Here is a 13260-nt window from a genome sequence, read left to right on the forward strand (position 1 = left end):
GTACGTATATACATATCTTTGTTCTTATCTGTATATTCGTATGTCTAAGTACATGTATATATACGTTTATATACATGCATACACTAAGTATATACACACATTAGTATATATACATGTGTGTATATATTTATACATATATATACGCACACATATACTTATAAGTATATATACATGTATAAGTATATATACGTATGAGTATATATACATACAAGTATATATATGTATGTATATATATATATGATTATATATGTATATGTATATATACGTATATGTATGTATCTATATATACACACTTATATATTTATATATATATTTACTTATACATATATCATCTACGTTTGACATCTGCCAAGCATGTGTACATATACTTATACGTTTATATATATGTGCACGTATATATACTGATATGAAAATACACACACTCACACATATATCGATACATATATACAAATATATAAACACGCATATACATACATATATACACACACACACACACGTCCAGTAGCAAATGTCGGCTGTCTTTCAGGAAGGAACTGATGGTTGTAATGAACCCTGTCTCTTCTTCTTTAAGTTTATTACAGACATATATTGGCCAATTAAGTTTGAGATGGCTGTGCACTGCAACAGAAAGAAAAAAAAGATATGATAAAACATGATTCTTATTGTTACTATATTTTGTGAATAATTTCTAGAACTAGGACAATCTCAAATTGTCTTTCAATGAAAAAAAACATTGACGAAAATAGAAAGAAAAATACAATAACCCTCTCTGTGTGGGGGCATTCTTTTAAATGAAGCTATTCAGGAGAGGATAGATTATGACACAAGGTACAGGTGAGCTTTTTGGCCCCCAACTTGAACCCCTTAGACTGCTGCATTATTGTTATTGAGTGGGGAAACTGACCAGCAGTCCTATTGTATTTAGGGAATGAGAAATGGCTGGTATTTCTGATCAGACTACACAATTACTTCCATGGCTGCAGTTGCAATGCATTGCAACTGTGGTTAGGGCTGAGAGTGGCTCGTTTCTTTGATTTATCTTGTTGAATGTTTTTTTTTTTTTACTTGTTTTTAGTCATAAGACTACGGCCAGGATGGGGCACTACCTTGGAACTTTATCAGTCTTTTTCTGAACTGCTAAGTTATGGGGATGTAAACACACCAACACCGATTTTCAAGTGGTAATGGGGGGGGGGCGGACACAGACACAAAGACACACACATAGATATATATTGATATGTATATATATATATATATGGGCTTTTTTCAGTTTTCTTTAACCAAATCGACTCACAAGGCTTTGGTTGGTCCGAGGCTATAGTAAGGTGCCATGCAGTACAACTGAACCCAGAACCATTGGCTGTGTGGTAAGAAGCTTGCTTCCCAGCCACCTCTACCTTGTTTTCAACTCTCAACACATTTTGTGTGTGATCTGAAGGCATTAGGTACTCAATTGTAAGGCTGTAAGTTTTATTACTAGACCAGGTAGCATGCTGTATTTGCAAGCAAGGCACTTCATGTTGTTTTGCCTTAGTCTACCCAGATGAAAATGGATACCAACACCAGCAACTCAGAATTAAATTTGTGAAAGACTAGTATCACATTCTGAGCGTGTCATGTATTCACAGATGTAGAGATAACTTCCAGCTTAGTGAACCAGTAGGCTTGTAAAGTAAATACAACTTTCAATGTGACAAACAATTCATTGTCAGAAAGTAGAAATGGGAAGAAAAAAATAATCATAGAAATTTTAAAACTGAAGAAAGATTTGTGTATCCTAATAAAACAAAAGAAATTACTTACTTCGTCTGTTTCAACCCTGGATATTTTCTGAGCCATCAAATTACCCAACTTCATGTCCAGGAAGCTTCTGTTATTTTCTGAATTGTAACGCCGGGTTGAGAGTATTTCACTGAATTCATAGGATACAATTGTTTTCTGAAAAAAAAAGAAAATATACATCAGAAGGAATGAGTTTGTTTGGCACCCCCATCACTACCATCTTTATCTTTATCCAACCATAAAAACCATATCAAAGAAGATTTTGTAGTTTGATGCAGCAATGTAGCTCATTGTATATAGAGTCAATAAATGGGATCGAGAGATGCTTAATATACAGCACTTAGTAGCATTGAAATAATTCGAACTTCTCCCCCTGTCTTTGGTGTCTGTGTAAATTTGCTGTCAATAGAGGAATATATATTCATTCATGAATATTCATCGTTTGAATATTTTTACTCTTTCTTTTCTCTCTACTTACATGTGTATATTATGTATTTTGTATATTAAGCCCAAGCGGTTTTGTTTTTTCTTTTTGCATCATTATCTACAGTATATATATACATATATAAAGGCACATGGCTTAGTGGCTAGGGTGTTGCACTCACGATTACGAGGATGTGGGTTTGATTCCCAGACTGGACATTGCATTGTGTTCTTGAGCAAAGCACTTCATTTCATATTGCTCTGTCATCATTTTGCCATCTGACATGTGGCACATAGTAATGTCGATTTTACATTACACAAAAGTAGAGGGCTGTGAAGCGGCACAATAGTGGGGCCGAACGCCACAAAGGTGCCCTCCACAGGAAGCGGCTTCAAGGCTAGTATATATATATACATATATATACACATACATGCAGACACATTATGTATACATACGTACAAACAAGCATATAAATACCTACACATTATATATGTTGAAATATAGGGAAGCATAATTCAAAACTAGAAACCAAATAATTGATCAATGCTGGATATTTTAAGCAAAAATTTGTAGGTTTACACTTTACAGTTGCAATGTCTTTTTTGTATTCTAGCATTAAAACGAAATAACAAACTTTCTTTTCATGTTCTCTGAGGCATAATTATAATTAAAAGAAGCATTGTGGGTGGGAGTTAACAGATGTGACTGCCAGGAATGTGGAAATAAGTGTATCTTAACACCTAATCTTTGGCACCTCAACAATACTGCTGCTGATGATAATAATAATAATTTAACATAATTTTGAAAATTAACGAAAATACTCACATGATCATCCTTGCCAATAACTTGTATTCCAAGCTTGTTGATAGCAAGGTAGCATTCCCCTATGTTGGGTGGAATTGACTAAAACCAAAAGAAAAGCAGAATTAGAATTTAAAAAAAAAATTTGATAGCTTAATTAGGTAAGATTAATTAGAGGCAGTTAAATACTTCTAATTAATAGAAATAAATTTTTGGATACATTTTTCCAATGTAGTTCATCGTCCTATGTATTAGTACAACTGATTAAAATGACTGAGCTTAATCAAACAGAGTTGTCAGTCACATATTCTAATGTTTGTAGAGTTTGGGTTTAGTCAGGCTTTTACATGGAGATGACTATATTTCTTATACATCTTGTGTATGTATGAGGACAAATGCATAAAGAAGTACCGAGCTCTAATTTTGGAGGGTACCTGTGGAAAGGGTAGACTCAGGAAGATGAGGGGTGAAGTGGTGAGAAGGATGTTGGGCCTCACTGAGGAAGTAACAATGGAGTGGGAGATGTGGCAATTTGCTGTACTTGATAAGATGTATTAAGCTGAGTAGAATCACTGTCTTCCACATATACAAGCCTTGTCCTTTCAGGTGCTGGGACCACTTAAAAAGCACCTGTACCAGTGCTGCATAAACGCAGCCTTACCAGTGGCACATAAAAGTGCTCAGCACACTCTGTTAAGTGGTTGGCATTAGGAAGGGCTTCCAGTGGTAGAAACCATGCCTCAGCAGACAGCCAGAATGGATGTTAAACGACGATGATGATATATTTCGATTATTATATGGTAGAAATGTTAGCGGTATTTCATCTGTCTTTACGTTTTGAGTTCAAATTCCACCAAGGTCAACTTTGCCTTTCATCCTTTTGGTGTCGATAAATTAAGTACCGGTTGCATACTGAGATTGATCTAATTGACTGGCTACCACCCCAAAAAATTTTGGCCTTGTGCCTAGAGTAGAAAGGAATATATGTATATAAGTATGTTTGTGTATGCATGTATCTTTTGTCTGTTTCAGTCATTAGACTGTGGCCAAGCTGGGGCATCATATTAAAGAGTTTTTTTTGGCTGAATGAATTGACCCTAGTACCCTTTTGCTTTAAGCCTGGTACATATTCTATTGGTCTCCTTTACTGAATTGCTAAGTTATGGAGAAGTAAACAAACCAACACCAGTTGTCAAGTGGTGGTGGATAGGTACAAAGACAAACATACATATATATAAATATATATATATATATATATAAACATATATATATATAAACATATATATATATAAACATATATATATATAAACATATATATATATATATAAACATATATATATATAAACATATATATATATGTATACATCGGGCTTCTTTCAGTTTCCCTCTACCAAATCCACTCAGAAGGGTTTAGTTGCCATGTACTGTGACTGTACATAGATCCGTTAGGTTGGGAAGCAAACATCTTACCACACAGCCATGCCTGTGCCCCATTTATATGTTCTTACAAAGAACAACTCTAGATATAGAATCTACCACAAAATTACTTACCTTTAGTTTGAAGAAACTTGAGCCAAATAATTTCCAGTTTGAAAGAATACCTGAAAGAAGAGAAATAATTAAGGATTTCTTAGGAATATGAAGAAATTATCACTATACAGTAAATTATAATACTTAAAGATTCTCAGAAATAAATGTTTATTGCCATCTAAACTTGGGTGTTCTGTAAGAACAGATGATACTGCTAATTTAACCCCAGGAGGATACCTCCTCCAGCTGGTCATCCAGTGGACTTTGCGTTCGATATATATTGCAAGCAGAGAGAGAATTCTCTACTATTCTAGCTTAGAGGCCACCAGATCACATGACTTTGCCCTCGTTTTGGTCATCTTCAGTAACGGATATTGAACTGTTAAACATGGCAGTAGTTTACCTCAGCTGGTAATATATAGAAAAACAACTTAGGGTCTATGACTCTTTTCATGACATCTAATGCTAGTAAGAGGAACGAAGGAAATTAGCCTCCAACTGGGTGTAGATGCTTGCAACAAAGTGTAGATTCTGCCAAAAGTGCACGAGAACCAGACTCTATTGTTAAACTGAGCTGTGGATTAATTCTACAGCAGCAAATATAACGTGTGTTCAGTTAAAAAATATAAGTATATGTATATTTTTATTTATAATATATATGTGATGACTTACCTAAGAAATGAACTCTGCATTGAGTTGGGCTCAATCTACTAGTTCTGCTTATTTCCTCATGTATTTTATTAAGCCACTGCTGTGGTTTCACCGCTTTAGACTCTAAGGCTGGTCGAGGGAGAACATATTTCAGGCCTTTTCTGAAAAATATTAATGAGAAGAAAAAAAAGTTATCAAAATTTAATATTCTTGACAAATATTATCAATAATTACAGCTTTGAAATCCAAATACCACCCTACACACATTTAGTGTTAATCATATTATGGTGATACTCTCTTACAACTATTGTGATGTCAAGAAGACACAATCAAATACACATTGTGTGTGTGTGTGTGTATAACAAGATTCTCTTGGTTTCTACTTACCAATTCCACTCACATAGCCTTGGTTGGTTTGGAGTTGTAGTAGAAGACACTTTCCTAAAGTACCACACAGTGCGACTGAACCCTTAATCGTGTGTGTGTGCATGCATGTGATGTCCATTCTCTTAGAAAATAGAGCAATTTTTTAAGGAGACTTTTTCCTTCTAGTAGTTTATAAGAAATTTGTATGATTTCAATGGAGGAGAACCAGAGTCATTCATCCAGAACCACACTCATTCTTCCAGTAACCATTCCTAACATTGCTCAATTGCTAGTTTCAGCATCAACTGAGAAAAACTGCTTCTGAACAATGTTTCTCTCACTTTATCATTCTATCTCCCTATGCTTAGGGTATACTTACTTGCTTACAACAGCCTATCTGAGGTGATGACAGCGTTGATCCAAGGCACTCATCCTCTTCTGCCTCCAGCACATTGTTTATCATGGGAGTAGACATGGCTGACAAGACCAATACGAGAAATGAGGCAAATCCTGTGGCACTGGGAGCACTGAAAGTCATCCCTAACAACAACCATGGGGTATTGATGATGATGATGATGATGATGACATCTCCTCTTCTCTTCATGCATTCCCCTACATTTGGTATCAAAGTGGTCAAGGACCTCCATGCTTTCTGATTTACAGCAAAGGGCTCCAACTGATTGGGAAGGACACCACATAATATAAGGAGCCACTTGAGATGATCATGGAATCAAAGTTTTGGATGTCCATGAGGCATACCATCAGTCTTGATCTCACTGAAAAGGGCCATCCTTGAGAGCTGGCTACCAGGTATCTGAATCACATGGCCAACCCAGCTTAAGGTTTACAACATACTTATTTTACTCAAATGAAGAAAATATAAACTCCAGAGGAAAATCTTTTATGCCTTAAGTGTGTTTTCTCTATCCCTCCACACGCTCATTTTTGGAATACAGACTTTGAGATTTTTTTTTTTGTCAATTGCGTTAATTAAATTTTGAACTATTGGGTTCCCTAATTGATATTTCCAATACCCTTGGGTATCACTATCTCCTTAAACACTGTTTACAATATTTTAAGGTATTGCAACATTAACATGCTCTTGGGTGTTGTATCACTCCAGCTGGAAACCACTGATAAAAATACATAAATGTGAGTAGAGGATGAAACCATACCTGTCACTAAGGAGGAGTACCGAACAGTACAGTCTCCTCACTATTCAATGGTGCACTCTCATATTTACCCCATTTTAGTGACTCCGCTTTAGCATTATTACAAATTAACATCCACCCAGAATATTCTGAAGCACCTCCAGACACCAAAGTTTGGCGATAGGCCTGGATGAAACATCAAAATGGGAAACAAATACTTACATCTCAAGCATTGTTGACTGATCTTGTGAGCGGTGAAGGAGGGAAGCCAACACAACAAGTTCACCCTGCAAAAAAATACGAGAGAGCAGTTTTACAGCTGGAAGTGGGGGTTAATAAAGAATCAGACAGTTCTAAAGCAATACTACAGCTTTGTTATTCTAAAATTCATTAAATTAGTCTTGTGTGTATACAAGGTAATGTTTGTTTTGTTCCACATCTTGTATACATACATATCATCATCATCGTTTAACGTCTGCTTTCCATGCTAGCATGGGTTGGACGATTTGACTAAGGACTGGCAAACCAGGAGGCTGCACCAGGCTCCAATCTGATCTGGCAGAGTTTCTACAGCTGGATGCCCTTCCTAACGCCAACCACTCCAAGAGTGTAGTGGGTGTTTTTATGTACCACCGGCACAGGAGCCAGTCCAGCAACCACAAACATCAACAACATTCATTTCATTGTTTTCATGGTTACAGTTCATGAAAGTCTTCAATGTGTATGAGGTTTCGATGACCACGTGTCACAAAATTCTTGAATATGTGTTATGTTTCTATGGTTACAGGTCATGAAATCCCTGAATATGTATGATGCTTCTATGGCTATATCTACGACACTTCTATGGTCACAAATCACAAAAGTCCCCAATTAATGTGGTGTGTCTGGTGACATGACTGAAAAACCATTAGTGTGTGTGTGCACATAACACTGACTTAGAATATATGAAATATTGATTGAATTACTTACTATATAGGGAGAATCCTTGGGCAATGTTCCATTTGGGAAGACTAATAGGTGGCCATCAAGAAATTTTTGTATAGTCTGCAATGTATAGAAAATATCAATGTCTTAGTTGAATTAGAGTAATCACTGATTAGATTATTGAATTATTTTGATTATACAAACCATTCTAAATTCCATAATTTTTCAAAATCGACTTATTGGTTTCAGCCATCTGTTTGTGACCAAATTGGAGCACTGCTATATGTACATGTTTGTTGTGTCACAATACACACAATACAAGAGCATGGAATACTATTGCATCAGGATTTACCTCATGCAACTTTCTTGTTGTATAGCCCCAGGTTGACTCAGATCAAGCAGACCTATGATTTAAGGCATTTCCAGCCATGACCATCCCATCTTTTGGGGGCATCCAAGGCTGCGTTATATCATTTTTCATTTTTGCATTTTTTTTTAGTTTCCTTTTTTTTTTCAAGATGCTAAGTTGTGATCTGAAGGAGATTTGGCTGCTTTTCCTAACAAATCAATCAATAGTGTTGAAACTCATTTTCACATCTAGGATATTTCATAGAAATACATTTCAACCCCAGCACATGACTGGTACATTAAATTTCCACCTCTTTCAAATGCTATGCACGGTGTTTCATTCAATACTGATACAGAATTGAGAGCTTGGTTGGATCAATTTTTCGAGTGGAAATCGGGTGATTTATACCAACGAGGTATTGAAAACAATAATGGTGAATACATTATTAATCAGTTAGTTATATTTTTTATTAAACCTTTTAAAAAATTTAAATTTAAAAAAAACGGCAGGAACTTAGTTGCCAACCCAATATATATGTGTGTGTGTGTGCCTGTTTGTTTTATGTCCCAATAACTTAGCAGTTCAGCAAAAGAGACTGGTATTTATTCTGCCTGGTATTAAACTGGTAAAATAAATACCAGGCTTTGTAAAAAAATAAGTATTGCCAGTGATTAGTTTGACAAAAAATTCTTCAAGCTGGTGTCACAGCATGGCTGCAGTCTAACGATTCAAATAAACAAAAGATAAAACTAATGAAGCAAACAAATAAAAACATCAACAAATTCATCAGGAAATCAAACATGTGGACATCTTACTTGAGCAAACATGAGATTTATGTAGATCTCATTGGTTCGTGGTTGAATTGGGAAAATCCAGACATCTCTTTGGAAGATGACATCATAGGGTGTTGGCTTTTTTTGCAGATCAGCAGTAATGTCAAAGAAATATTCGTGGCGTGAAATCCTATGGTAGCGAGAACTTGATCTACCAGAATCTGAAACACAGGTTTATGAAATATTGAATGTAACTTTGAAAGAAAGAGAATAGAGAAATATGTGAAATCATTATTATTTTATTTCATGTCCAGTTTTTCCATGCTTGAATGGGTCAGATGAAATTCATTGAGGCAGATTTTCTACAACTGGATGCTTTTCCTGTTGTCCAGCCTCTCCTGTTTCCAAGCAAAGTAATATTTCCCCTCGGTTGTTTGAATGTGAACAGCACAAGAAGGGGACATGTTTTCATGGTAGATTGCAAATGAATGACACCATTTGTATGGTGGGCATATTTGTGTGTGATGCCAAGGCAAGGGAGCATGCTATGCTACACAGCAGTGAAGCATATATATATATATATATATATATATATACCAAGTTTTTCTCATTCGTGCATGCTAAGATTATGTGTGCCCCAAAGAATTTTCACCTGATTTCTTCCAAGCATTTGTATCTTCTACATCCATCTCTCATTTCATACATATGCATCACACAGAAATGCTTTGTTTCTAACAGAGGTAAAAGATCCTTGAATTTATCCCATCCTAGCCTTATTCACCCTACAGTGTCTTTATGACAACTATCTCCTCTACTAATTAGGTCACTGAGAAGCTTTCAGTTACTTTTAGTGAGCCTTCTGAGAAGTAGAAATAATAAATTTCTTGAGCAATAAGACATGCTGGTCTCAAAATCTGTACTAATTACATTAGTGTAATAATTAAGTTGGTGTTAAGATATTTAATGTAGTGAGTATTACAATTCTAATTAGAAATATTTATGTGGTGGGGAAAAGATAGCAAAAGCTAAATGACTAAATATCATTTTAATTATTTAAGTAAGTATGGGAGACAACTTCAAATTTTTTTTTTCTTTTTGAAAACTTCTTTAGTGAAGCAAGACCTCAGTTTGAGATAATCACTAAGTTAGATTACATTAGGCAGGAAAAATGACCATATTTAAAATATACTCCACTGTCTGTCTGTCTGTCTATTTTATGGTACTGAATCTTGGACCCTGTACTGAAAGCACATCAACCAGCTTGACATTTTTCATATGCAGTGCTTGTGTACTATCTCTAACATAAAATTAAGTGACCATATTCATAACAGTGAGGAGCTAACAAAATGCAATATATTAGGTATTGAAGCCATCCTCACCAAAATACAGCTTAGATGGTCAGGTCATCTCTCATGTTTGAGTGATATCAGAATTCCAAAGCAACTTCTCATTGGCCAGTTCCCAACAGAAAGGTCAGTTGAAAGGCCACTCTTTGCACTTCAAAGACAAATTAAAAAACAATCTGAAGTGATGCAGCATTTCCTTTTCATCTTTGGAAAACGAAGCATCAGAACACAGGACTTGGCACTAGTCCTGCTTCTCCTCGGTTCAAAGATTTGAGCAAAGTCAACTTCAATATCAGGACCAACTTTGTGTACAAACTTGAAGGCATGCCAGTGAAACACTACTCTTATATATGAAAACCTTACCTGTCATTGTGATTTTGTGGCACAGAGCAAAGCAGACTTTGCTGTCCACTCAAGAAAACAACATACTAAATGATCCACAAACACTCGAGCAAACTGAGTCCTCAACTTGTTCCATTTACCAAAAGGTTTACAAGGCACCAGCAGGCCTCAAGGGACACATGTGTGCCTATAGAACATGATTACTGCTTATTTTATTGAATCTACATTTGTCATTCATGACGAGAGAATACATGTGTATGTATATATATATATATATATATATATATATTATTTGTTTCCCAAGGAGTAGTCTAACTCTTTATCCTGTTGACTCCACTGGGGAGGATAAGTCTAATTCTTTATATCATTGGCTTCACAGGGATTAGTCTAGCTATTTGTCCCACTGGTTATTTTAGAGGGTGGCTTTATCTGTATCCTATTGGCTGCACTCGGAATAGTCTAAATCTGTAGGATCACTCTGTTTACAAAAATTCAACATAAATTTATATACAAGTGTTACTTACTGATTACAAGGAAAAGTGAGTATTCTTCAAGCTCAACTGAATCTATGACGCCCAGGCGTTGACCAATTTCTTCAATAATGTCTTTGACAAGCTACAGTTAGTGACAAAAAAAAAAATATCAATTTGTCATGTATTCAACATAACAGGTGTCAAGAATTTTTTGTGTGTGCATGAAATTAAATAAATGACAAAAGAACAAGAAATTCATTAGCTTCCAGCCATTTCTCTGAGGAAGCTATAAGGTGATGCACAAGCACTCAGCTCTTAGAGCACTGCATCTTATAGCAGAAACAACTGTAAGCTAATGAAGCTCGGTGCATAATTTCTTGTTCTTTTGTCAGTTATTTGTTTGAATATTATACTCTGTACTCAGCTAATGTTTTATCATTTATTCTGAAGGATATGTATATTGAGTTATGACACCAGATTATTACTTAGTATCATTATGCTTAAGTGGTATATATATAATATATATATATATACATACACACACAAATTATATATATATATATATATATATACATTTTAGATATAGAAAGTTAAATTACATATATATATATATATATATGTATATATATATATATATATATATATATATTGTGTGTAATTTATCTTTATATAAATGCAGTATAGCTATGAAAACAGAAAGCTTGAGTATTTTACCCTTATATGTCAGAAAAAGTTGTCACCTCTCAGATATCGGCCGAGCACTCTACTAATTAAGCTAAACTACCAGCTAACAACAATTTCCATTAACTAAATGCTAAATAAATAGCTTCTTTTGAAATGCAACAGCATATATAAACAAACTTTTTTGTTTTTGGAAACATTGAATGTGTATCGTATCATACAGACAAGAAAGTAATATTTTGAACGCAGTATAGCTGTGAAAACAACAGAAAGATTATTTTACCCTTCTATGAGGGAAAAAGTTGTCAGCAGACAAAAAGATAAGTTATATATACATATAGAAAGATTATATATTTATATATATATATATATATATATATATACACACACACACACACACAAAGTGACATTCAGATAGAACAGACATTTAAGAAAGAATCTTTGAATAATTCACTGCGTCTTGTTGTCCGTTTCATTGTTTAGTCAAAAAAGAAAGGTAGTGCCCATAACCCTTTTTAAGGGGTGTCAGACCAGTGGCAGGAAGATATCCTCAGACTGGAAATTTGGTCTAAAAGCTTGCAACAGAAGGTTCTACTAAAGGCTCTCAAGAACCATGTGGTGATGGATCAGATTCTCCGACACCCAAGTAGGCCAGAATGAGATTTGAAACCCGAACATAAAGAACTGGCACAAATTACAGCATGACACTCACTTGATTCAGATGCTTTGGTAATTCTGTCAATCAACTGCCTGAGATTGGTACTTTATTAATTGATTTTGGAAGGATGGAAAGCAAAGTTGACCCCAGCAGATTTGAACTTAGAATGTAGAGAACCAGGAATATTGTTCAACATTTCTAGAGATTTGTAGTTAAATGGAAATTCTCTTGGAGGAAAGCTCTAGCATTCATTTCTAATATAAGCAGAAAGTCACAAATTTTGAATGACTGGTAATGTTGACTAATTGGGAACCAATTTTCAACTGCCACTTATTTCTTTATCCCCAGAAAGATGAAAGACAAAGTTGTGACTTGAACTTGGGATGTGATAAAACCCAAGAAATTTTGTTCAATAATCTACAGATTATATAAAAATCATCCACCTCTCTTTAAAATATTACTTACAGTTGATGATCTAACTTCAATTGTGTGTTTAGGCTTGTCCATTCCAGAGAAAGAGAAACACTGAGATTTTGTCATTCTTCCTTCCTAAAAATAGAGAAAAAGAATATTATACAACGTAATATAATATTTTATATATGTATAGGTAGATATGTATGTTGGTGTATGTATGTAAAAAGCACCAACCGAACATGTCTGATGCCAGTACCCCAAGACTAGCTCCTGTGCCAGTGGCATGTAAAAAGCACCATTCAAATGTGGTCGATGCCAGGTCCGTGTGACTGGCTACCGTGCCGGTGGCACATAAAAGGCTCCAACTGAATGTGGCCGGTGCCAGTACCCACTGACTGACTAGTGTGCCAGTGGCATGTAAAAAGCACCATATGAACGTGGCTGATGCCAGCATCCACTGACTAGCTCCTGTGCCGGTGGCACGCAAAAAGCACCGACTACACTCTCGGAATGGTTGGCGTTAGGAAGTGCATCCAGCAGTAGAAATCTGGCCAGATCAGATTGGAGCCTGGTGCAGCCACTGGCTCTCCAGACC

At 35.4% G+C, this 13260-nt stretch overlaps 1 protein-coding gene across 4 annotated transcripts in view; it reads right to left on the reverse strand.

Moving 5' to 3' along the window:
* Positions 1-269: 269 nt before the first annotated feature.
* The window catches only part of LOC106881175 (unconventional myosin-XV), a 324434-nt gene continuing 311443 nt past the window's right edge, over positions 270-13260 (reverse strand). For 2 of the 4 annotated variants that reach the window (XM_052973938.1, XM_052973939.1), the window contains 10 exons: positions 12717-12800; positions 10964-11054; positions 8794-8972; positions 7675-7749; positions 6928-6992; positions 5210-5349; positions 4559-4608; positions 3032-3109; positions 1804-1938; positions 271-618 (listed from right to left, as the gene is read on the reverse strand). In XM_052973938.1, the coding sequence (XP_052829898.1) occupies positions 523-618; positions 1804-1938; positions 3032-3109; positions 4559-4608; positions 5210-5349; positions 6928-6992; positions 7675-7749; positions 8794-8972; positions 10964-11054; positions 12717-12800 (993 nt within the window). In that variant the 3' untranslated portion in view covers positions 271-522. Of the gene's footprint in view, positions 619-1803; positions 1939-3031; positions 3110-4558; positions 4609-5209; positions 5350-6927; positions 6993-7674; positions 7750-8793; positions 8973-10963; positions 11055-12716; positions 12801-13260 lie in introns of all 4 variants that reach the window. The other 2 variants (XM_052973940.1, XM_052973941.1) reach the window with 2 other exon arrangements.

This window comes from Octopus bimaculoides, chromosome 17, assembly GCF_001194135.2.
Source record: "Octopus bimaculoides isolate UCB-OBI-ISO-001 chromosome 17, ASM119413v2, whole genome shotgun sequence".
Lineage (NCBI taxonomy): Eukaryota > Metazoa > Mollusca > Cephalopoda > Octopoda > Octopodidae > Octopus > Octopus bimaculoides.